This window comes from Myotis daubentonii, chromosome 14 (assembly GCF_963259705.1).
Source record: "Myotis daubentonii chromosome 14, mMyoDau2.1, whole genome shotgun sequence".
In the NCBI taxonomy this organism is placed as follows: domain Eukaryota; kingdom Metazoa; phylum Chordata; class Mammalia; order Chiroptera; family Vespertilionidae; genus Myotis; species Myotis daubentonii.
The window spans coordinates 57,626,234-57,650,775 of record NC_081853.1 but is presented as its reverse complement, the minus strand read 5'-3'; the positions used below and the strand labels follow the sequence as shown (position 1 = coordinate 57,650,775).

The 24,542-nt window shown below is 65.8% G+C and overlaps 1 protein-coding gene across 1 annotated transcript; it reads left to right on the top strand.

Annotated features, from left to right (window-relative positions):
- Nucleotides 1–485: 485 nt before the first annotated feature.
- Nucleotides 486–16,470, top strand: SLC38A3 (solute carrier family 38 member 3). The gene is made up of 16 exons (XM_059664688.1): nucleotides 486–560; nucleotides 7,209–7,351; nucleotides 7,431–7,509; nucleotides 7,644–7,759; nucleotides 8,263–8,336; nucleotides 8,419–8,511; nucleotides 8,638–8,719; nucleotides 9,736–9,818; nucleotides 9,909–9,967; nucleotides 11,484–11,636; nucleotides 11,714–11,793; nucleotides 12,095–12,195; nucleotides 12,500–12,624; nucleotides 12,704–12,848; nucleotides 13,883–13,986; nucleotides 14,075–16,470. The coding sequence occupies exons 2-16, from the start codon at nucleotides 7,251–7,253 to the stop codon at nucleotides 14,177–14,179; spliced, it is 1,500 nt and encodes a 499-aa protein (XP_059520671.1). The 5' UTR covers nucleotides 486–560; nucleotides 7,209–7,250; the 3' UTR covers nucleotides 14,180–16,470.
- Nucleotides 16,471–24,542: the final 8,072 nt, after the last annotated feature.

Sequence of the window (24,542 nt, the reverse complement as noted above, 5' to 3'; positions counted from 1 at the left end):
CACGAAGTTTCAATCGCACTGTCCGTGTGTGCCCGCGCGTGGTATTTTGTGGAAGAGCCACACTCAAGTGGCTTTGGACAGAAGCATCCCCCCTCCCCCCCCAAGACTCAAAAGAGCCCTCCCCGAGCAGCGGCTGGCAGTGGTTCTCAACCTTCTGGCCCTTTAAGTACAGTTCTTCATGGTGTGACCCAACCATTAAATTATTTTCGTGGCTACTTCATAACCGTCATGTTGCTACCGTTATGAGTTATGAATCGTCATGTAAATATCTGATGTGCAGGATGGTCTTAGGCAACCCCTGAGAAAGGGTCGTTCGACCGCCCAAGGGGTCGCGACCCACAGGTTGAGAACCGCTGAAGGGGCCCCCTAGCGCTCACGCTGCTCTCCGCCCGCGGGCCGGCCTCTCCGGGACCAGCCCCGCCTCGGGCCGCGGGGATTGGCGGGCGGGGGGCGGGCCGGGCCGGGGCGGGGCGGCTCCTTCATCCCCTGCAGCGCGTGGGGCCGGAGCAGAGAGGCAGCGGCCGAGAGCCGAGCACCGCGCGTCCCCACCGCGAAGCCAGGTACGGCCAGGGCGCCGACCCCAGCCCCGGGCGCCGCGCGGGCCGAGCCTGCCGGCCACCCTCCGCCCGCCCGGCTCCGGGCCGCTGCCCCCCCGCCCCGCCCGCCCCGCCTCGGCAGGCGCCCAGCCTCCGAGCCCCCGGCCCCGCGCGCTGGGACCCGCGTGGCGGACTCTGCTCGGGGCTGGGCCGGTGTCCCGGGAGGGGCGCTCGGAGCCGGGCGGGCCGGGCCGGGCGGGACAGCGGGTCGGCGGCACCCGATGGGCGGCCGAGGCGGCCTGGGCGGACGGGCTGGAGCGGCCGAGGGGGGTAAGAGGGCCCGGAGCCACCCGAGCGCCGCCCCGACGGGCACCTGGCGCACGCCGGCCGGTTAGCAGGCGGGGAGCCGGTCTATTTAACGCAGCTGCGCCGGGCAGGGGGTGGAGGGCGGATCGGGCCGGGCTGCCTGGGGAGCTGCCGGCACATGCTGGCCCCGGAGCCCGTGCCATTTGCAGCCGGGCTGGCGGGCATGCGGGCACCGGGCGCTGGTGGCTCCCGAATGTGAGGGCGGGGCTCGAGGTGCGCCCCTCTCCACCCGGTGCTCAGGCCGCTGCCAGCGGGGAGAGGTGGCCGCCGCCAACGCAAGGCCCACGCGTTTGTTTACACCCGGGTCTGGGAGGGGGCCCTGGGGCCCTGGGTCGGGGCCTGTGGGGACCCCCCCCCACTGACCTGAGCCCTAAGCCCAGGTATAGGCTCCAGGTCTGAGGGGAGCTAAGGCACAGGCCCTTGTGGGGACACCTCAACGCAGGCGCATCCTTCCTGCAGACTCCCAGGCCTGCCTTTCCTCCCATGAGGGCCTGGGTCCCTAGTTCCCCTGGGGGCCTGTGGGCGCCCCCCCCCCCCCAGGCTGGCATGGGCTCCTTCCTTCTGGAAAGCAAGCACCTGCTGGGAGCATAGAAAGCGACCGGGGACAGTGCCGTTGTAGGAGGGAGCTCAGCACAAGCCTGGAAGGCTTCGTGTAGGCAGCACCAGAGGTGGCAGGAGCCGGCGGAGGAGGCCAGACCTGGCGCCTCTCGGAGGACTGGGATGAAGAGCAGGAGTGAGAAACTGACTCCTGGGCATGGGGTGGTGGGGACTGACTCTGGTGGAGGTGGGGTCCGTGTCTCAGAACTTGGTTCTGCCTGGACCCAGAGAGCCCCTGTCCCCTCGCCGGCTTCTCGGGCCACCCCTCTGTTCAGTGCTGGTTCTTTTGGCCCAAAGCACACAAACCCGCCCCCAGTCCAGGGCTCCGGGAGGCCAGACCAAGACAGTTGGTTGTTCCTGTCTTAGTGGCTGCTTGCTTAGAGTCCCAGACAAATGGGGAGACTGAGGCGAAATGGGACAGGCTAGGTGGTTCATGGTGTGTGGGTGGGGCCAGGGGAGGTTTTTGAGCTGAATGGAGTGCACGCTGAAAGTCTGGGCTGGGTGTGGGACAGGCACTCAGTTTGAGGGGGACATGTTTTGGGGGAGTTTGGCGTCTATGTGCAGAAGCCTGGGGGGCGACGGGGGGGGGGGGCGGCCTGCGCCGTCGTGGGCCGGGCCCTGTGGGAGGATGCTCCAGCAGGCATGGCCGGCAGCTGCCATTGCAGCCGGGGGAGAGGCTGGGAGCCGGCCAAGGCCCTTGAACCGTTTTATTTGTTGAACAACATTTACTGAGCACCTACTGTGTGACCTGCGCACACTCCGTCTGCAGGGTGGAGGGTCGGCCTTTGACTCTGAACATGAAGACAAATGCGGGATGGGTGGGGTGCTCTAGGGGACTGGGCGGGGCTTTGGGGGCGAAGGAAGGCCCAGCTGCTGGGGCAGGGGTGGCTGGGCTTTGGATTTCCGCTCTGCAGGCCACGTCCTGCACAGCCCTCAGCTGGCACGTCTTCACACGTGCGGGCCCTTGAGGCTGGGGTCACTCCCACTGCCGCCGGCTCCGTATATCTTTCCCATTGTGTGTGGTCGACGCGGTGCTGGCCAGGCGGTGTTTCCAGCTGGGCCCGGCCTGCGGATGTCCCTGCACCTGGCGGAGGGGGGCACAGCCCCTTTGTGGGAACCTGGAAACGCAGCGGCAGCCTTTCTGTGGGTCCTCCAGGGTCCTGCCTGGTCACCCCTGCAGGGCCCCTGGCCTGCTGCCTGCTCACCTGGGCCTCTGGCTGCCTCTGCCCTTCCTGCTCCTGGGCCGTCTCTGCCTCTCCTCGCTGTCCCTTGCTGTCCCTTCCCTTGCTGTCTCGCCTGTGTCTCTTTCTCCGTCCGGCTCTCACTGACTGCTGAGCCGCCTCTGGCTGTCCGTCTCCCTCTCCCTGTCTGAACGGCCAGCCGCCTACCTCTGTGTCCTTCTCTCTGTCTGCGTCCCTCTGTCCATCCGCCCCTCTCCGACCCCCTGTCCCCGTCCGGATCAGGGTGCACGGACAGCATGTGTCGGGCGTGTTTTCTCTCTGCTTCTCCTCCCTCCCTCTGCCTCTCTCTGCTTCTTCTGGACGTTGGATGGAGCCTCTCCTCCAAGCTGACCTTGCCGTCAGCCCCCCCATCGGGGTCTCCGGTGCGTCCTGAGCTGCCCCGGGCCCCTGCTCCAGCTCTCTTTGGGGCCAGAAGTCCGGCTGTCCAAATATTTGGCCGCCTCCAGGGGATTCCGGGTCAGCAGGGAGGAGGATGGGCTGGCTGGCGCGGGGTCTTCCCTGCTCCTGGGGGCCCCAGGCATGTGATGTCCTGTCCTTTGCCTCAGCTGGGCCTCAGGCTACACGTCCCTCTCAGCGGGCTGGCAGCGGGGCGGGGGCTGCTGCTGGCTCCGGTCCCGTCTCGAGCCAAGAGGTTCCAGCTACAGCCGCTCCGGGGTCAGCCTGAGCGGGGAGGGTCCAGGGCTGGGTGGGCGGGGAGGCCGAGGTGTCTGGTGCGAGGCCCAGCTCGACGCATCAGCTGAGTGTCTAGAAAACAGCCCAACACAGGAAAGTCCACCTTCCGGTCCCCCCTTCCGGACGCCCAGAAAACAGAAGCGCGGCCCCAGGCACAGGGCCGGGAGCCAGGGGAGGGGGATCGGTGTGGCCACCGCAGCGATGTTCTGGTCACCGGCCTTTGCCCACCAGCGTGCCACCTGCGTGCCACCAGCCGGTGTTGGCCGTACGCTGGCCACTGCCCCAGCGTTGTTGACAAGGAGGGAGTCGTGGACGGAGAACTGGGTCTCCTGGGGTCAAAGTCGGGAGCTGCGGTGCTGGGGGCGGGGCGGCGGGGGTGTGACCCCTCCCTGTTCTGGACACGCACCCACGTGCCTTGGTCCTGGCCCCTCACCTCCGCCAGCAGGTTCCCCTCGATCCATGTGGTTGCGCCTTGAAAACACGCAATCCAGACGTGGGAGCCCATCTCCCCGCTGGCCGGCAGCTTGCCTAGGAGGTGTTTCCCTCTGAAGGCTGGGGAAGCAGGTGGCAGAGGGGTGCCAGGCTGACAGGGGCACCTTGTCTCAGCCAAGGGGGTGAGGGATCAGGATGGGGAGCTGGAACTGGGGCAGCCCTCAGCTCTGAGACCCCAGGGGTAGCCACAGAGGACCCTCCAGGCCAGCTGCCTCTCCTCGGAGCCCTGGGCCAGGTTAGGCTGCCCGGGCCCGAGAGGCTGGGGGCCGTGGCAGCCAGCTCTGCGGGGCTTTGCGTCCACCAGGCTGTGGCCACGGGAGCGAGGGGCACGGGGCGGCTGCCTCCGCCCCCGTCGCTGGGGTCGGGAGGAAGGCAGCGCTTCCCACAGCGGCTGACACGCGGCCCTGATTCGGAGCCTTTAATTAGCCAAGCTTGGCACCTGCAAAGGGCGCCTGACGAGTTCGCACCCTGATGGCGTGGGCCGTGGGCGGGCGTCACCTGCTGCTCCGTCCCCCGCCCTTATCTCCCCGCAGAACAAACAGGCCCGGGGCAGTGGCCTGGCCATCGATTTCCTGCCCGAGCCCATGCTCGCCAGTGACAGATGCCATCCTGATGACCCACCACAGGTCACAGCGATCGCCCCGCCCCCGTGCTCCGGGGGCAGAGGCCCCAGGGAGGCTCCTCTCTGTGTCCCCAGCTTTGGTCAGACCTCACGGGACCCCAGGAGGACGGGCAGACGCTGAGTCCTGAGTGGGGAGTCCCCTGCCCGCGGCCACGCAGCGAGGCAGGGCGGTCAGCCTCGGACGCAGAGGGCACTCAGTTTTCCCCAGAGAGTGTCTGCGGGCCGCTTTCCTTGGGGGGGGGGCGGTCCCGAGTCCACCCGACCCCCCGGTAGAGAGAAGCCTGGGAAGTGGCAGGCCCGAGGTGAGGGGGCAGGTGTCAGAAATGGCGGCCGGCCTCGGGATGGCTGGGGGTCCGCGGGCCAGGCCAGTGCTCATGTCCACCCTGGGCCCCCCGCCCTTAGCCCTGCACTAGAATGAAGTACCGACTCCTTGCCTTGGCCTTGAAGGCTGTGCCAGGCTTGCCTGTGGCCACGGAACCTTCGCTCCCCCTCACAGCCTGCCTCACGCCACACCCAGGGCCTTTGCCCATGCTGTGCGCTCTGCTTGACTCACTCTCTCCTATTTCCCCACCATGGGGACTCCCACTGGAATTTCAGAACTGACTCCCTCACCGCTCTCCCCTTCTTTGAGTCCCAGCACTGTGCAGTTCACACTCAGCTGCAGCAAGAGCCATAAGGTGGTGGTGAGGGGCTTGGGGGTTTGTCATTTCCAGACTGAAAGCCAGTTGAGGGTCCACATACCCATGTCCTCTCTGGGATCCCAGGCCAGCCCAGGAACCCGTGTGGCCTGGTTGTGAGTAACAGACAGGCCCTGGAAGGCTAAGCTCAGGTCCTGCTGGGGGTGAGGAACCTGGAGCCTGGCCCCTAGCACTGTGGCCATGACCATGCCGGGGGCTGTGAGGGAGGGATATTAGGGCAGAGAAGGGCGCTTGGTCCAGGCTGCCGACTCAGCACCCAGGGCCTGGCCCAGCCTGCCCTGGGGAGGCCCAGGCGGGCAACCCCAGCTCAGACCGGGGGCATCTGGAGTGATTCAGGACACCAGGTGCTGGCACCTCCATGGCAGCTGGGGTCCTTGGAGGGCGTGGGTGGCGGGCCTCGGGCAACAGCGTGAAGCAGGCTGGCGTCGGGGATCTGGTCCCGGGACGAGGTCTGAGAAGAGATGCTCACACCCAAGGCCCTGGGTGGGCAGGGCTGGAGGAGAGGAGGGTCGGACGCTAGCATCAGAGTAAGGAGAGGCAGATTGAGGGGGTCCGAGGGGGCCGGGCGTGGGGTTCCCGGAACAACATGTCTGGCATCTGAACTCTGAGCAGCTCTGTGTGGCTGCGGCCCCCAGGACACGGGGCCCGAGGCCCAGGCCTGGCCTCCCCTCCGCTCCCCTGTTCCCGGGTTTGAGGTCCTGGTGCTCCAGGTTCCAGAGCAACCCCAAGACCATCGGCTCTGAGTGGGGACAGAGGGCTCAGGGCCGGATCAGGGTTCCCAAGCAGAGGGGTGCCGTGGCGGCAGGACGGAGCTCTGGCTGACCTGCTTGGCAGTGCTGTCCACTCCCTGGTCACCACTCTGGCCTCGGCTCTCATGCTGGCCAACTGGCCTCCAGCATGGCCTTATAGACCCTGAGGGCGCTGTGCCCTGCTGCCTTCTGGTCACAGGTGGGTGGCTCCCGTCCCCAGGGTTGGGACAGGGGTCAGCGAGTTGTCTGGGCGGTGAGCAGGGCTGGTTGTGGGTAGCGGGGATGGGGGGCTAGTTCCATGAACCCCAGCGAAGCCACGCCCTAAGGCAGGAGAGGGGCTGGTCCCAAGGCCCAGGTGCCTCTGCAGCTGGCAAGGCCCTGAGCCCTGGCCTGGGGCTCCAGGAAGGGGGTGCTGCTCGAAGGGCCCTGGCAGTGGGCACCTAAGGGTGGGGGCTCCCTGCAGGGAAGGAGAGGCCTGAGGCCAGGGCTGGTGGAGGGTGAGGCCTGTGTGGCCCAGAGAACAGGGCCCGGGGCACCCGTTTCCGGGAAGGGCCCCGGGGGCCCCTTGTGGGTGGCGGGCGGGCAGGGCCCAGGTGTCCAGCACCCAGCACTGCCTCAGGCCTCCTGGCTCCGAGGGGGTGGCCTCCGCGCCTGCCATTCCCAGCGCCAGCGCGGAGCCCACAGAGGGGCCTTTGTTCTGGCTGCCAGCAGTGCCCGCCGGGCGGCTGGGAACCGGGCCCGCAGCCCTCACCCTTTCTCCAGCCTTCAGCCGTCGGCCGTGCCATTCTAGGTTGGCCAGGAGGCCCCTGGCACACGGAGCGGGCACAGGAAACCGTCTCCCAGCGTTAACTTCAGGGAGGAGACAGTCCAGGCCCCCCCTGAGTGGGCCATGGGGGCCGGGGACTCAGCATCCTGGCGCCGCTGGGCTCTGAACTTAGGGCATCGATTGACCTCGCTTCCCAGATGGGGAAATTGAGGCCTTGAGGGCTGGCTGGGCCGGTGCGTGTGTGTTGGGGTGCGGGTGGAGCCCTGGGTACCGGTGGAGGTGCCCCTCAGGACGCCATGGCGACCCCAGGCATCCAAGCTCTGGTCCCCCACAGGCAGGTTCCAGGGGGGCCGCAGGCAGAGCGGCCTGGTGCGCCCTGGTGCTGGGCTGAGACCTCCTGTGGGAGCTGGGCCTGGGCCTGGGCCTGGGCCTGGGCGCGGGGATGACCCAGGGGCCGTCCGCGCTGCAGGCTGCTGAGTGTCGGCGTGAGAGCGAGGCTGTTCCCTGAGCCATGGAGGCGCCTCTGCAGACGGAGATGGTGGAGCTGGTGCCCAACGGCAAGCACTCAGAGGGGCTGCACTCCGCGGGCATCCCCACCGCAGGCAGCGAGAGGTGAGCTGCGGGGGCACCCGCCAGGGCTCAGCGCAGAGCAGGGGCTGAGCTGACCGCCCGCCCTGGCCTGTGCCTGCAGGGCCCACAGCCGGCGGAGCCACGCGGAGGGTGAGGGCTTCGTGCACAAAAGCCCGGGCAAGGAGCCGCACTTCACCGACGTGAGCGGGCAGGGAGGGGCTAGGGCATCCTGGGGACGGGGGCGGGGGGCAGGGAGGGGGTGCCCAGGGCGGGCAGGGAGGCCGAGGGCAGGGAGGGATGCTGACCCACCCCCTCCCTCCCATGCGGCCCGCAGTTTGAGGGGAAGACCTCGTTCGGGATGTCGGTGTTCAACCTGAGCAACGCCATCATGGGCAGCGGCATCCTGGGGCTGGCCTTCGCCATGGCCAACACGGGCATCATCCTTTTCCTGTGAGTGCCAGCTGCCGCCCTTCCCCAGATGGAGCCCAGGCAGGCCACCCCCAGGACCCCCAGTTTCCTGTCCCGAGGCCCGGGTGGCAGGGACGGGCACTTACACGCAGCCCAAACCATGGCTGAACCAGCCCGGCCAGGCCACTGCCCCTCACTTCCCAGCGGACCGCTGAGCTGCCGGCAGGGCCACTGCGCCTTCTGTAGTGACACGTGATGGAGCCCGGGGCCAGGCCTGTGTGCACGCGTGTCCTCACCAGGGAGTCTGCCCCGCAGCCGATGGGACACACGTCTGTTCCAAGAACTCGAGGAGCGGCGGGCTGACGGCCTCTTCTGGGTCACGGTCCTTCTGGGTTAAACCAGCCGGAGCTCACCCCCCACCCCGGGCCTGCTGAGCATGTGTCTTGGGGTGCAGCCCTGGTCCCCGAGCCCACACCCCCAGGCCTCCCGGGCCCCTCGCCTCCACTGGCCAGGGAGCCAGGGCTCTTTTCTCTCCCTCGCCCCAGGTTCCTGCTGACGGCCGTGGCCCTGCTCTCCAGCTACTCCATCCACCTGCTGCTCAAGTCCTCGGGGGTCGTGGGTGAGCCTCGGTCCCGCCTGCAGCGGGGGGGGGGGGGGGGGGGCGGGGAAGGGCGCTCCTGACGCGGCTCCTTGGCCCACAGGGATCCGTGCCTACGAGCAGCTGGGCTACCGCGCCTTCGGGACCCCCGGCAAGCTGGCGGCCGCCCTGGCCATCACGCTGCAGAACATCGGAGGTGCGGGCGGCGGGCGGCGGGCGGGCCCAGGCGGGCGGGCCCCGGCGGACGGTGAGGGAGACGGTGAGGGGGACGGTCTGAGGGAGCGCAGGCCGCTGACCCGGTGCCTGCCCGCCCCTCCCCCAGCCATGTCCAGCTACCTGTACATCATCAAGTCCGAGCTGCCCCTGGTCATACAGACCTTCCTGAACCTGGAGGAGAAAACTTCGTGAGCCTCAGGGTGGGGTGGGCTGGGTGAGGGTGGGAGGCCCCGTCCACCCCCGCATGTCCACCCCTGGCCCTGGGAGCCCAGGTGGGGCGAGTGGGAGAGACCCCATAATGGCTGGGCAGGGGCAGGGGCAGGGGCAGAGAGCGGCCGGCAGGACTGACATCAGCCAAGCCCGGCCATGAAGCACCTGATCTTAGGGGACCCCCGTGGGCGGGAGAGCCGCGTGGGCGGGGTGAGGACACAGGCCGCCTGGCCCTGCCCAGCCTGTGAGCAGGGAGGACCCGGGCGCCCCGGCTTAGCGCTAAGCGCCTGCTATTCCCGCTGTGGCTGGGGTGAGCCCCGCCCAGGACACTAAGCCCAGCGTGTCCCAGTTGCCCATCATCGGTTCAGCCCATGGCTTCAGCCACGTTGGTGAATCGGGCAGAGAAGACAGGCCGTGCCCTTGGCCACAGCCCTCGGCCACAGCCAGCGAGCAGAGAGGCTGACGCAGAGAGCAGTCTGGGAAGAGGGGACAGCGGACCCCCTCCCCGGGCCGTTCCCCAGGAGCTGGCCTTCGGTCCTGCCCAGAGGATGGTCCTGCCCCTCGTCCCTTTAGTTCCCTGCAGCCCCTGCCCGTGGCCAGCAGGATGAGGATGGTGCCGGGCGCGCCGCAGGAGGGACCACAGGGGCTCAGGTGGTTGGAAAGTCCCCGAGACCCGGGGAAGAGGTCCCACCCCCAGAGCCAGCTTCTTTCATCCCAGCCACCTCCTGGGCCCCTGGGGCCGCCCCCTGGGGAGGCCGGACCAGACCTCCGGGTCCTGAGAAAACAGCAGAGCCTGATGGAGTGGGGCCCGGGCAGTGGCCGAGCGCCTGGGCCCTCGCCTCACCCAGGAGAGCGTGACGGGCTGCCCGCTGCAGAGGGACAGGGAGCCTCAGTGCCGGGCGGGCACCCCTGGTGACCCCGGCGGGGGTGGAGGCAGGCGGCGCCACTCGGGGCTGCATGGGCTCTGATCTCGCTCCCCACTCCCATCCTGCAGGGACTGGTACATGGATGGGAACTACCTGGTGATCCTGGTCTCGGTCACCATCATTCTGCCCCTGGCACTGATGCGGCAGCTCGGTGAGTGTGACAGGGCCAGGCCGTGGAGGGGGTGTTGGGAGGATATGCCAGAGGAGACCCTGTCTCACAGCGCCTTCCCCGACTCCGCAGGCTACCTGGGTTACTCCAGCGGCTTCTCGCTCACCTGCATGGTTTTCTTCCTAGTTGCAGTGAGTCACCCTCCATGCTGGTCAAGGGAGGAGGCAGGTCCCCTAAGGCCCCTGTCAGAGGGAGGAGGCAGGTCCCCTAGGGCCCCTGTCAGAGGGAGGAGGCAGGTCCCCCATGGTCCCTGTCAGAGGGAGGAGGCGGGTCCCCCATGGTCCCTGTCAGAGGGAGGAGGCGGGTCCCCCATGGTCCCTGTCAGAGGGAGGAGGCGGGTCCCCCATGGTCCCTGTCAGAGGGAGGAGGCAGGTCCCCCATGGTCCCTGTCAGAGGGAGGAGGCAGGTCCCCCATGGTCCCTGTCAGAGGGAGGAGGCGGGTCCCCCATGGTCCCTGTCAGAGGGAGGAGGCAGGTCCCCCATGGTCCCTGTCAGAGGGAGGAGGCAGGTCCCCTAGGGCCCCTGTCAGAGGGAGGAGGCGGGTCCCCCATGGTCCCTGTCGGAGGAGGCGGGTCCCCCATGGTCCCTGTCAGAGGGAGGAGGCGGGTCCCCCATGGTCCCTGTCAGAGGGAGGAGGCGGGTCCCCCATGGTCCCTGTCAGAGGGAGGAGGCGGGTCCCCCATGGTCCCTGTCAGAGGGAGGAGGCGGGTCCCCCATGGTCCCTGTCAGAGGGAGGAGGCAGGTCCCCTAGGGTCCCTGTCAGAGGGAGGAGGCAGGTCCCCCATGGCCCCTGTCAGAGGGAGGAGGCAGGTCCCCCATGGCCCCTGTCAGAGGGAGGAGGCAGGTCCCCTAGGGTCCCTGTCAGAGGGAGGAGGCGGGTCCCCCATGGTCCCTGTCAGAGGGAGGAGGCGGGTCCCCCATGGTCCCTGTCAGAGGGAGGAGGCAGGTCCCCCATGGTCCCTGTCAGAGGGAGGAGGCAGGTCCCCCATGGTCCCTGTCAGAGGGAGGAGGCAGGTCCCCTAGGGCCCCTGTCAGAGGGAGGAGGCGGGTCCCCCATGGTCCCTGTCGGAGGAGGCGGGTCCCCCATGGTCCCTGTCAGAGGGAGGAGGCGGGTCCCCCATGGTCCCTGTCAGAGGGAGGAGGCAGGTCCCCTAGGGTCCCTGTCAGAGGGAGGAGGCAGGTCCCCCATGGCCCCTGTCAGAGGGAGGAGGCAGGTCCCCCATGGCCCCTGTCAGAGGGAGGAGGCAGGTCCCCTAGGGTCCCTGTCAGAGGGAGGAGGCGGGTCCCCCATGGTCCCTGTCAGAGGGAGGAGGCGGGTCCCCCATGGTCCCTGTCAGAGGGAGGAGGCAGGTCCCCCATGGTCCCTGTCAGAGGGAGGAGGCGGGTCCCCTAGGGTCCCTGTCAGAGGGAGGAGGCGGGTCCCCCATGGTCCCTGTCAGAGGGAGGAGGCGGGTCCCCTAGGGTCCCTGTCAGAGGGAGGAGGTGGGTCCCCCTAGGGCCCCTGTCAGAGGGAGGAGGCAGGTCTCCTAGGGCTCCTCTGTCGGATGGGCGGCAGCTCCCCCATCTGGTCTAGGTCAGAGCGACTTCCCAGGCAGCCTTGCCTGGCCCTGATACTCTCCTCCCCTCCCCCACCCCCACCCCCACCAGGTCATCTACAAAAAGTTCCAGGTGCCATGCCCACTGCTCTCCAACTCTGCCAACATCACAAGCAACTCCAGCCTTGGGGAGGGGACACCGCCCCTGGAGGAGACTTTCAGCTCAGACTCCTGCACCCCAAACTACTTCACACTCAACATACAGGTTCTGACAGGCCCAGGGTGGGGGCAGGGCCGGGGGAGTCGGAGGGGGCTACCCTGACAGTCTTCCTGCTCCCCCAGACGGCATACACCATCCCCATCATGGCCTTCGCCTTCGTCTGCCACCCCGAGGTGCTGCCCATCTACACGGAGCTCAAGGAGTAGGTCCTGGCGGAGGGCGGGCTGCCTGAGCTGGTGGGGGCAGGGCGAGGGCGGGTGTGTCCTGCAAGGGGGGTGATGGGACCTCCATGTGCTATGGGTGACGGGGGGGGGGGGGTGAGTGACGGGGGGGGCAGGAAGGAGGGTTCCTTGTCGCACATGGTGAGGGGGCGATACCAGAGAGACCCGGGGCACATGGGGTCTTGTCTCCCAGAGTGGTCCTGCCAGGCACCAAGCCCCTCTCCTGCCCCTCCCCCGCCCCGCCCCCACCCCCTCCCCTGCTCCCTCCCCCCTCCACCACAGTCCCTCCAAGAGGAAGATGCAGCACATCTCCAACCTGTCCATTGCGGTCATGTACGTCATGTACTTCCTGGCCGCCCTCTTCGGCTACCTCACCTTCTATGGTAGGTGCTAGGCTGCGGGGCGGGGCGGGCAGGTGCTTGCCACGGGCACAGCGTCAGGGTGGACCGAGGCCCAAGCCCACCCCCTGCCCGGCCACCTGCTAACCCCCCACCGCCTGCTGACCCCCCTCCCCGCCTGCTGACCACCCCGCCTGCTGACCGCCCCCCCCTGCTGACCCCCCTCCCCGCCTGCTGACCCCCCGTCTGCTAACCCTCCTCGCCTGCTGACCGCCCCCCCCCACTGACCCCCCCTCCCCGCCTGCTGACACCCCCCCCCCCGCCTGCTGACCCCCTCCCGCCGCCGCAGACCGCGTGGAGTCGGAGCTGCTGCACACCTACAGCCAGGTGGACCCGTTCGATGTGCTGATCCTCTGCGTGCGCGTGGCCGTGCTGACGGCGGTCACACTCACGGTGCCCATCGTGCTGTTCCCGGTGAGCCCGGGGCCGCCCGGCTGGGTGGCGAGGCCGGCGGGGCTGGGGCGACGGGGCTGACGGCTGATGACGCCCCCAGGTGCGCCGGGCCATCCAGCAGATGCTGTTCCCGGACCGGGAGTTCAGCTGGCTGCGGCACGTGGTCATCGCCGTCGGCCTGCTCACCTGCATCAACCTGCTGGTCATCTTCGCCCCCAACATCCTGGGCATCTTCGGGATCATCGGTGAGCGCCTGCCGGGTGGGCGGCCCGAGAGTCTCTCCCCCACCAATCCTGGCGGGTCCTGAGCTCACACCCCACACTTACTTACTTACTTATTTAAATTCTTTAATTAATGGATTTTCGAGAGAGAGAGGGAGGGAGAGAGAAACATCGGTTTGTTGTTCCTCTTGATGCATTCATTGATCGACCCTGGTATGTGCCCCGACCGGGGCTGGAACCTGCATCCCTGGTGTATCAGAATGATGCTCCAACCCACTGAGCCACCCGGCCAGGGCCTCACACCCACATGGAGGTGGGGGCTGCTGGCCACGTGCACGGCATGGCCTCCAGCTGAGGTTTTGTACGAAGGCAACGTTTGAGGACTCAGAACCCCTGAGGCGGTGCCTCCACAAAGGAGGTCTTGTCCCCACCTCGCATGTGAGGAGCCTGAAGTTTAGAGCCACTGAGGGAGTCGCAGGGCCATTCAGCTGGTAAGTGAGGAGCCTGGATTCAGGCCCAGGACCATGAACAACAGCCTAGGTGCTCTGCCCACCACCCCAAACCGTTGGGGTCTCTGCGCTGGAAGATCAGCAACTCTGAGACATCTTGTGAGGGACCCATCTCAGGAGCCTGGCTCCCTCACCCAACTCTGCAGGGATGGCCACACGGGCCTGGGCTGAGTATCATGGGTCTCAAGGACAGGACTCTTGGTTGTAAATATCCGAAATCCAACTCAAAGTGAATGAAGCACAAAGGAATGTATTGGCTCAAATAGTAGAAACGCCTTCAGGAATAGCTGTATCCAGGTGCCCGATATCCTTACGTCTCGGTCTCTAGCTCGTCACTTGTCTTTCCTCTTTGCCAGCTTCACTCACTGAGATTCTTCTGACACCAGCGAGCTAGCTTTCTACCCCAAAGGGCAGAGAACAAGAGCAGGGGCTGGTGGGCCTCCTAGAATCTCCCCCAACAAGGACTGTTTGATTTCATCGGGCCCAACCCCTGGAACGTAGCCAATCGGTGGCCGTGAGCCCTTGGTGGCCATGCCTGGTTTTTTGCAGGTGCCACGTCGGCCCCATGCCTCATCTTCATCTTCCCTGCCATCTTCTACTTCCGCATCGTGCCCACCGAGAGGGAACCTGCCAAATCCACCCCCAAGATCCTGGTGCGAGGGGCCTGGAGGCCGGTGGGCTGGTATGAAGCTGAGGGCACTGCTCTGACCTCGGTCCTGACCCTGACCCCTGACCCCACAGGCCCTTTGCTTCGCTGTGCTTGGCTTCTTGATGATGACCATGAGCTTGAGTTTCATCCTCATTGACTGGGTGTCGGGGACCAGCCGGAGCGGAGGAAGCCACTAGGACAGCCCGTCCTGTTCTGCCGACTCATCCTGCGCCCCTGCCCAGACTCCTCAGCCCCTGCTCGCACCCGGCGCCAGGCAGGGCCAGGAGAAAGGCGTGGCTAACGTTACGGGGGCGCATGGCCCTGCCCCACGTCCTCTCTGTGAAAGGCTTTTATTTTTAAAAAGAACCAGGACCAAGGCCGTTGGCCCGACCCTGCTGGGCCCTGGGGCTGCAGCGCCTTCCTGAGCTGGGCGCGGGGGGCTGCACCCCTGCTCCCCTCATGTTGCCTCAGATCCCCCCAAACCCCGCTCCCCCTTGCACAGAGGCGGACACTGAGTCACCCCGCCTGTGGGGCACACAGAGCGGGGACCAGGCCGCAGCCACCCCCACCTGGCTGCTGGGCCACGGTCTGCCCTGAGGCCCCGGCTCCCTTGCCCCCATGGCGCCCCCCCCAGGCCCCTCGCAGGCACTTGGGCTCAGGCCCCTGGATGCTCTTGTCCCCTCCCCCACCCCTCCACCAGGAGCAGACCCCCCACTCTGCCCCTGGAGCCAGCAGGTTCTCTGGAGGGTGAAGCTGGTGTGGGGACCCCCTCCACCACCCTCCTGCACCCGCACCAGCCCTGGGGAGGCTGGGACTCCCCCACCCGAGCCTGGGCTGACGCTCGTGTCCAAGAGGAGAGAGGCCGGGCGGAGGTCTCTGCCCGGCGCCGAGCCCCCAGGCCCCTGGGGCAGGGGGAGGCTGGCTGCAGCCCTTTTATAAATATGACACACAAGCTGCGTTCCCTGTGCTTGACTCCTGGGGCCTGGGTTCCTGGAAAGCGGTGCGGGAGCTGGGACGTGGGTGTGATGGGGCCCCTGCCTCTGCCCGGGATGGGGTGGGCACAGGCGGTCCCCTCCTGTCCCGCCCGCCACGGCTGCTCAGACCCTGCTCTGGGCCCGGGCCAGCTGCGCACAGACCTGCTTTCTCCCGGGCGAGGTGGGGGATGAATGAGGCCCAGGAAGTGGGGCAGAGAGGCTCCGGAAGGAGGCAACGTGAGGCGCATCCAGCGCCGAGATCTGCGCCCCCCCTCCCCAGCCTGCAGGAGCCCCGCCTCCCCCCCCCCCATCCAGGGCCGGTGCCCTGTGCCCATCAGACTGCTCTCCCCTAGCAGCGCCCGCCTGGGTGAAGGTGGGGAGGGAGCCGTGTGGCCTGAGTGAGCGAGAGCGCCCAGGCCAGGCAGGGGGTGCAGGACACCGGGTTAGGGGGGAGTGCTGGGGGGGGGGCTGGGAGGCTGCCCATGGCCTGGGGCGGGCCTGAGCCAGCAGGGCCCAGCGGGATGGAGCTGCCCAGGTCTTGGCACCAAACCCTCATTAGCAGAGACCCTGTGCCCAGCGAGGCCTCCGAGGAAAGGGCAGCAGGAAAAATCCAGTTAGAACTGGCAGGGCTGCCAGCATGGCCCCTGAAGAAAGGACTTCCTCAGGCTGGTGGCTGCTGGGGCCACAGCGTGCCAGTGCCTGAATCCCGTCAGCCCCGCGCCTGGCTCCTGGGGAGCCCCGGGACCCCAGAAAGAGCAGGACCCTGGCCTGGGGGGCCGCAGCCCAGCGTCCCGGCGAGAGGGCCGCCCTCGGGGGCTCTGGCTTCTTCCCCATCAGAGGAGGCTGCAGCCCGGCCTTGGACCCTGGGCTCCTGGGAGCGGAAAGCAGCACAGGCAGGGGCCGCCCTGCACAGACCTGGGCCCGTCCTGGCGCCCTCCGTCCAGGGCCACAGGGGACATGCCGGGAGTAGCTCCCCCGCCGCGCACGGGGGCAGGAGGACCCTGCCCGGGAGGCCTCCGTCTCCGCTCCCCAGCAAGGCCGCCCCAGCCAGACACTGGGCAGCAGGTGCCAGCCAGGCAGCAGGGCTGCGGCCGCTCCGCTATATCCAAGCTCAAGGGCCCACAGGCTGAAAGTGAGTGACCTCCCGCCTAGCTGTCCAGTCCCAGACTCGGGCCCTCGGAGGCCTTGGTCAGCATTAAGCATTTTTGTGTTTTGAAGAGGATCCCAGGTCTTTTCTTTTTCGCTTTTAAAACATTTCTCTAGCCCTGGCCAGTTTGGCTCAGTGGGTAGAGTGTCGGCCTGCGGGCTGAGGGGTCCAGGTTTGATTCTGATCAAGGGCACGTACCTCGATGGCAGGCTCGAGCCCCAGCCCCAGTCAGGACACGCAGGAGGCAACCGATCGATGTGTCTCTCCCATCGACGTTTCTCTCTCCCCCTCCTTCTACTCTCTAAACAGCAATGGGAACATATCCTCGGGTGCGGATTAACAACAACATTTCTCTGAAAAAATAAAACACACAAAAACAACACACACACACACAAAAACTTGTTCACTTGGAATATGGACAAGATAGAACAGCAGAAAGTCCAGCACAAAAGTCTTCTAGATTTCTCGTCACTGCTTTTCTTATGACTACTTGTAACAGGGAGCAAGTGAGTATAGACCAGGACCCGGCCGGCGAGGCTCCGTGCTTGAGCATCAACCTAGGAACCAGGAGTTCACGGTTCAATTCCCCATCAGGGCACAGGCCCGGGTTGCAGGCTTGATCCCCAGTAGGGGGCGTGCAGGAGGCAGCCGATCAATGATTCTCTCTCATCATTGATGTTTCTCACTCCCTCTCCCTTTCTGAAATTAGTAAGTTTTGTTTGTTTTTTTGAGAGAGACGAGGAAGCGGCACCTAAGCCTGGGCCCCCTGCCCCTCCCCATCCACCTGTGTGCACAGGTGTACATCCACCTCCCAACCGAAAAGGGATCATCATTCACCCGCCAAGTGATCCCTGAGCCCTCTGAGCCAGGCGCCTCCCCGCACCTGTGGCCACGGCAGCGGGCGAGGGGGAGGCCTGCCTTCCTGGGACTTACATTCTGGGTGTGGGATTCAGACCAGAAACGTGAAATCATCGGTAGGTTCGGTCATTGGTTAGAAGGTGCTTAGTGCTACTGTGGGGAGCAAACTAGCAAGGTGAGGCAATGGAAACAGGTGTGGAGGGGGTGGGGGGCTCACTGAGAAAGGACATGTGATCAGAGGTTTGGAGAGGGAGGGAGCCATGTGGATGCCTGCAGGGGGCCGTGCCAGCCTGAGGGGTCAGCCAGTGCAAAGCCCTGTGGCAGAATGTGCCTGGCCCGTGGGGGCGGCGGCCAGGCCCTCACCTGCCGATGGCAGGAGAGGCGGGGGCAGGAGAGGCTGGAGGGGCGGGTGGGGCCTGGGAGGGCAGATCTCTCCGGAAAGGCAGGGCCCTGGGGTCCTGAGCACAGGAGGAGCAGGAACAGGAGGAACAGGAACGGACTCAGTAGCAACTCCAAGCTTAAAGGGATCATTCTGGCCGCTGCCCCGAGGCTGGGCTCTGAGTGGGGGCTGGGGAGCCCAGGTGACCCTGACACAGGGCCACACGGTGGTTCAGACAGAGATGTTGAGTGGCTCGGCCCAGGGGGCACCATGGCCCGGGAGGGACACGGGGCTCGCCCTGCAGGCAGAGGCGGCAGGGTTCCCTGAGGGTTTAGGTAGGAGGGGAGGGACTGAAGCAAGTCAAGGTGACTCCCAGCCCATCTAGGGACTGAGCTGCCACTGCACCCGCTGGGGGAGGGGCAGGCTTGGGAGGGAGGTCAGTTTTGCCAATGAAACACGGGCTGGACGTCCGCATAGAGATGCCCAGTTGACCGTGGGTATGGGACCCGAGTTCAGCAGAGCGGCCAGCACTGGAGCCTTGGAGCTGGGAGGCAGAGGGAGTGGACAGCAGGGAAAGCCAAGGGCCTGGTGAGATGGGGGAGGTGAGTTTGGACAGAGGAGGGCAGCAGGCAGGTCTGAGCGCGGGGACATTCCTGTCAGGTGCTGGGAGGTGAGGCGGAACCATCGAGGCCCTGAGCAGGAGCAGCTGGGCAGTGGGAGGAACCCAGGGGAGTGTGGGCACTGGGAGCCCGGCCAGCATCAGCTGCTCTCAGACATGAGGGTGGAGAGCGGGCTGCTGAGGGCCGGGACCAGGGCTGGGTCATGCAGGGAGGGCACGTGCCACTGGACCACCTGGTGGAGGGGAAAGAGGCAGGAACTAGAGAGGCCGAGGGTAGAAATGTGTGTGAATTGAGAGAAGACTGGAAGTTGCAGTAGCCGGGCCGGTGTGGCTCAGTGGATAGAGCGTCGGCCTGGTGACTGAAGGGTCCCGGGTTCGATTCCCGTCAAGGGCACAGGCCCGGGTTGCAGGCTCGATCCCCAGTAGGGGGCCTGCAGGAGGCAGCCGGTCCATGATTCTCTCTCTTCATTGATGTTTCTCTCTCTCCCTTGCTCTCTGAAATCAATCAAAATATATTTGTTAAAACGACTGGGAGGAAGCAGCTACGGGGAGGAAGAGCTTGGGGGGAGCTGCTAGGATGGCGGCGCGGACGGAGGTAAGCGAAGGACCCGGGGCCAGGGCCTGGAGGAGCCGAGCTGGGAGACAGGAGGTGGCGCTCGGACAGTTGGCATCAGGGCGTGTGCAGGTGGCCACGGGCTGGCAGCGAGGGCATCTGGGTCCACGATGCAACCAGGGACCTGGAGGAGCGTCTGGAGGGGCCCAGGGGAAGCCTCAGGCGTCCGCCTTGACCTCCACCTCCAGTCAGGCAGCCACCGACGAACTTTCAAACCACTGGGAGCAGTGACCGTGGACGGAAAGTTCCTTAGAAAGAGCAGCCCGGGGGGTCTGCCAGGAGAAAGCGGCTTTCAAAGCCGGGAGCTGCAAACCTGCCTGCGCCGCCGCCCCCAGGACCCGCGCGACCTAGTTCCCAGGCGGGGAAGGCGGCCTCTGCTGCCCCCTCGCGGCCAGCGCCGCCCCAGCCTCTAGCCCGGCTGCTGGGCTGCGGGCCGCGCAGGGGTCCCGAGGTCCCGGCGCGGGAAGACGGCAGGCAGGAGACTGCGGGGCAGGGCGGGGCGGGGCCCTCGGGGAGCCAGGCCGCAGCCCCCCAAGGGCTGCCTGATCCCGGAGAAGGGGCCCAACCTTGGCCAAGGGTCCCGAGAGCCCCTCCAAGGATTACGCAGCCCCTCCTCTCACCCGGCCCACGTCTCTGAGGTCAAACTCAGCCGGGCACGCGGAGCCCCCACTGATCACCGGGCCGTGGGCTGGGCGCGGGCGATGGGCACGGAACCGCCTGACCCCCGGGAAGCAGGGGAAGTGACCAGCGAGGTAATCGCCCAAATCAGCGTCTCATCGACCGTGGGTTGGGGCAGGGGGAGGCGAGAGGGCGTCCTGGGACGGAGTGTGAAGAGGCTGGGACCAGAGAAGCGGAAAGGCGGTGCCCCGGGACGGTCTGGGGATGGGCTGAGGCTGGAGAGGGCCCGGGGGCCGGGGGTCGGAACAGGGAGAGGGCGTCGGGGCGTCCCGGAGGCCCCGAGAGGCGGCTGCCTGTGCAGGGGGCCTCGCTGGCCTCGCAGCGGCAGGTCGGCGAAGACGGGCGAACTAGGCGGAGGCGGGAGGGCAGGCCCGTGGCGGGGGGACAGCGCGTGGGGAGGTGCGGGGCTGGGCGGGCCTCTGCTCTCGCGCTGCGCCCCAGGCCCGCCAGGGGGTGCCGTTGCCCCGCAGAATCAGCCAGGTCGCTGGCGGCCACCGAAATCTCGCCCTCGGCCTAGAGAGGCCCCGGAAGGGGCGGGGCAGCGCGCAGGGGCCGCTTCCGGCTTCAGTCGGGAGGGGCGGGGCCGCAGAGGCCGCCGGAGCCGCCGGAGCCGCCGTGGGCGGGGCGCCTGTGTCGGAGCTTGGGGCGTGGGCAGGCGTGGTTTCGGGGTCCCAGGCAGGGGTGGGGTCCGGGGCGGGAGGCCGACGGCGGAGCGACCGGCCGGGCCTGCGAGGCTGCACCCCCGCAGCTCTGCCTGCGCCTCCTGGCCTGGTCCCTGGTGGAATACAGCCTTGGGGTTCCGGGAGCAGGGATAGAAGGATCCCTAGCGATGGAGAAATGCGGGGGGGGGGGGGGGGGGGGACGCCAGCAGGGGCGGGGGAGGGGGCCGCCAAAGTGGGGGCGCAGGAATGGGGCGAAGGGAAGCCCTTTACACTGGTTTTCTTAAATGCTTGAGCGATGTCCATTTGGAGGAGAGGCTAAGCCTGAGGGCCCAGCAGCCCGACCTGCTGGAGGGAACGGGCTCAGCCAGCTATTCGCCCCCATCTTCACCGGAGCTGCTTCACTCCATTGCTCTCACCTCCTGCGCTTCGGGGTGGGCACCCCCACCTCCCTTCCTGCCTCCTTTAACCCTCATGGGGCCGGGGGAGCCTTAAGGTAGTAAGTAGATCGGTCACTGGGCCTTAACACCCTCCGGTGGTTTCCGTCACACTTGGAACAAAATGTAACCGTTTCCCTGCCCCACGGCGCCGAACCTCCCGCCTCTGCTGACTACCCAGGCGCCATTCCCTGTCCGCCCGCAGCCTGGCCTGTGTTGTAACAAACCCTGCTGGTCCGCACCTCAGGGCCTTTGCATCTCAAAATCGCTTCTCTCCGAGCCTGAAGGGGTCCCCAGCCAGGCTCATGGCTCTAACTCTCTCCAGTGGCTGCCGTGGCAGCATTTGCTCCTGGTAGCACAGCAGAGCGCAGCCCCGCTCCCAGGGCGCCGACCCGCATCCTCCCAGCGTCAGCCACAGGAAGCCCGAGGGCCCAGGTGGCTGTGGCTGTTGCCTCACCTTCATTAGGGCCCTTTTCGCTCTTTCATTAAATTAAATCCCAGGCAGCAGCGCTAATGGAGGCCCCGAGGAGTCCGGAGAGGCCACCAGCCCCAGCCTTTGGCCAGCGTGGCAGGGAGGGCACGCAACCAGGTGGGCTGAGGTGCGGCTCCCAGGACAGGCTGATTGCCGTGTCCCAGGCCCCCTAGGACCTGGGGCTTCCCACGGGAGGCGCCTTTAGAGACTAAATATGTGGCAGACACCGTGGGAGTTGGGCCATGAACTCTTCAAGAACCAGGAGCGGGCCTTGGCTCAGACCTGGGCCCCAAAGCCCGGGGGCACCCGGGTCCCCTCCCAAGGCGCTGGGCAGTCCTCCCCCAGTCATGTCAGCAACACCCTGAGTGCCAGGCCCAGTTGGATTTGCAGGGCCAGACATGAGACTCTAGGGACAGACCCCTCCCTACCCCAGCATCCCCTGGGGCCTTGGGGTTCCCTCCCTGCCCACTCCTCAGGGATGCCTCTGGCAGGCAGTCCGCCCTCACACCTCTGTCCCTCTGGCTCTCTCTGCTCTGGCCAGCTCGCTCCTTCCTGGCTCCTTCCTGCCTCGGGTCTTTGTTGCCTCTGCCCTTCACGCCCTTCTCTTGGCTTGTCACACAGGTGGTCCCTTCTCATCATTAGAGCTCCCCTCCTCGGACTGCTCCCTGCTGCATGGCCCCCAGTGGCGCTTGGGTGGCCGGGTGGTTTTCTCCGAAGCTGTGCAGTTCTTTCCTGTTTCCTGGGTTTGCTCCCCGAGGGCGGGCTCCCAGCTCCTCTCTCACCCCGTGGCTCTCAGCACGAGAGCGTCACAGCGAACACCCTCTGAACAGATGAATTCTCCTCTCGAGCCCCCCTCCCTCCAAGGGAGGCCCCCCAGTCCATCCAGAATCTTCTGGCAAGGAGCGCTGGGGCCTGAGTTCTCCAGGACAACAGACAGTTGTCTGTGCAGGAGGTGGATGAGCAGGAAGGGGTACCCTGGGCCCCGCGGCCCCCAGGCTTGGGGCTGCTTCTCTGGGAGGGAGAGGAGCCTGGAGAGGGGCTGGAAGGAAGGGCCGGGGAGGGCAGGCAGCTGACTCCAATCTCAGAGGCCCCTGGGCTGAGGAGCAGGAAGGGGAGGTGCAGGGCTGCCCCAGGAGGTGGAGCCTGACGTGGGGTTGCAGGGAGGGGCCGGCCCCAGCCCCCGAGGTCTCAGCAGCAGCTGTGGGGCGCTGGCTGCCAGGCTGTGATTTGGTCACAGGGCCTCACAGGGACTCCCTGCACCTGGGAGCCATCGACGCGGGGTGGTCAGCACCCTGGGCTCCGGGCACCCCTGTGGGGTTCTGCTTGTTTCTGGGCGCGGGTGAGGCAGACACACCCGCCCGAAACTGCCTTTGGGGAAGTGGGCAGCTTCCCCTCCTGGAGCTCAGCCCACTGAGGGGCTCCGTTCCGCCCGCTGCTCAGCCCCCGCTCAGCCGGGGCCAGGACCTCAGGACACGCTGGGCCTGCTCTGTGGCCTGGGGTCTCCCCAGGGCTGTCCTGGCTGCCCCATGAGCGGCAGCCGCCACCTCCCTCCCAGCTGAAGTGCCGCCAGTTCTGCTCGATGCCATTTTATTGTCTTTTATGTCCTAGTCAGTGGTGCTGGGCTGCGTGCCCAGGGTCAGGTCATACCTCTGTCTAGGAAGCCACCCCCGGCCCCCAAAACAACGTCTCTCTAAAGGATCCTGGGTCCCCAAGTGAAGGCAGCCGGTGCTGGTGACACCCCTCACTAGATGGCATGGGTGGGTCCTGGCCCCTTCTGGCCTCAGTTGTCTCAGCTGCAAAGCAAGGGGTTCCTCCAGCAGTGGCTCTGGATTTTCTCCTCGGCCTCCCACTCCCACCTCCCTGTCCCCGCTTCCTGGATTGCTCTTCCCATCGCTCTTCTCCCTGTAGCTCTCCCACGGCACCTCCACCAGGAAGGCTCCCTGACCCTGGTTCCTCCCTCCTTTGCACACGCAACTATGGCAAATAGTTTCGGTGTCCACAGGTTTAGTCGTTACACCTCTCCCAGCTCCAGAGTGGAAGGGTGGGATTCATTCATTCGATTTGACAAGTGTTGAGCCACCTCAGGGATGGTGCTGCCAGGCGTCTGGAATCAGAGGCCTGGGGGAGAGGGCCCACCGGGACGCTGAGGTCTGTCGGGGAGGAGGAGGCCCAGGACACAACGGGGAAGGACAGAGGAGGAGGGATGAGTGGGGAAGGGGCAGGGGAGCAGGCGAGGCAGAGTGCTGGCGTGCTGGCCTAGCGCCAGCGGAGGGAGGGGGACACCTCAGCAGGGACACCTGCGGGCCTTGCGGGAATTGCTACTGTGACAGCTCACCCCTATCCAGGGCTTTCCATGTGTCTCGCACATTCTGAATATTTAAAGAAATATTCTGGTCAAGCCCTGACCGGTTTGGCTCAGTGGATAGAGTGTTGGCCTGCGGACTGAAGGGTCCCAGGTTCGATTCCCATCAAGGGCATGTACCTTGGTTGCGGGCACATCCCCAGTGGGGAGTGTGCAGGAGGCAGCTGATCGATGTTTCTCTCTCATCGATGTTTCTGTCTCTCTATTCCTCTCTTTCTCCCTGCCTCTCTGTAAAAAATCAATAAAATATATTTTTAAAAAATTTCTGGTCAAGAGCACATACCTGGGTTGCAGGCTCGATCCCTAGTTGGGTGTGCAGGAGGCAGCTGATCCATGATTCTCTCTTACCATTGATGTTTCTATCTCTCCTCTCTTCCTCTTTGAAATAAATAAAAATATATTTTAAATATATGTATATATAATCTCCTCACCCTGAGGTCATGTTTTACTGATTTTTTAGAGAAAGGGAGAGGGAGAGAGAACCATTGATATGAGAGAAACATCGATCAGTTGCCTCTCCTATACACCCAACCAGGGACCAAACCTGAAACCTAGGTATGTGCCCTGACCAAGAGCTGAACCCTCAGTCCTTGGTGTATGGGACAATGCTCCGACCAAGGGAGCCAGCCAACCAGGGCATGCGCATCTCACCCACTCTTCCTCCCTTGCCCTGACCTCAGCCAGTGCCGTGGGGAGATAGTAATATTAGGCCCATTTTGCCGACAAGAAAGTGAGGCACAGGGCGTTTCTTGTCCTTGTTCAAAGTCATATGCCGCCAGCAAGTCTGCAGGCTGTTCCCCAGAGTCCTTGTGGTCACCCTCCACTCTACCACCTCTGCCTCCTGCCCAGTCCAAAGCAGTGTGTGTGGGCTTCATCTCAGGGCACTGGGGAGCCACAGAAGGCTTGTAAGCCGGCTGGTGTGGTTCAATGTTGAGCGTTGGTCTGTGAACCAGGAGGTCACAGCCCATGCCGGGGTTGCAGGCTCGATCCCCAGTAGGGGGCGTGCAGGAGGCAGCCGATCAGTGGTTCTCTCTCATCATTGATGTTTCTCTCCCTCTCCCTTCCTCTCTGACATCAATCTACACAGAAGTAAGGTTTGTGGGCAGGAGAGCGATGTGATGTCTTTCATCAGGATCCCCTTGGCCGAGTGTAGAGGATGAACTGTAGGGGAGACAGGAGAGCCATGGAGAGGCTGGAGGCCTGGAGTAAGAGACTCTAGGGACAGAGAACAGGGACACATTTGAAGGGGAGCTGAGGAGGGGGAGAAATTGACAGGATGCAGGGATGGGGCGGTGGTCATGGCTCTGGATGGTGAGAGTTCATAAAGTCGGGGTCCCAAGAACAGGGCCAGTTGTGGGGGTG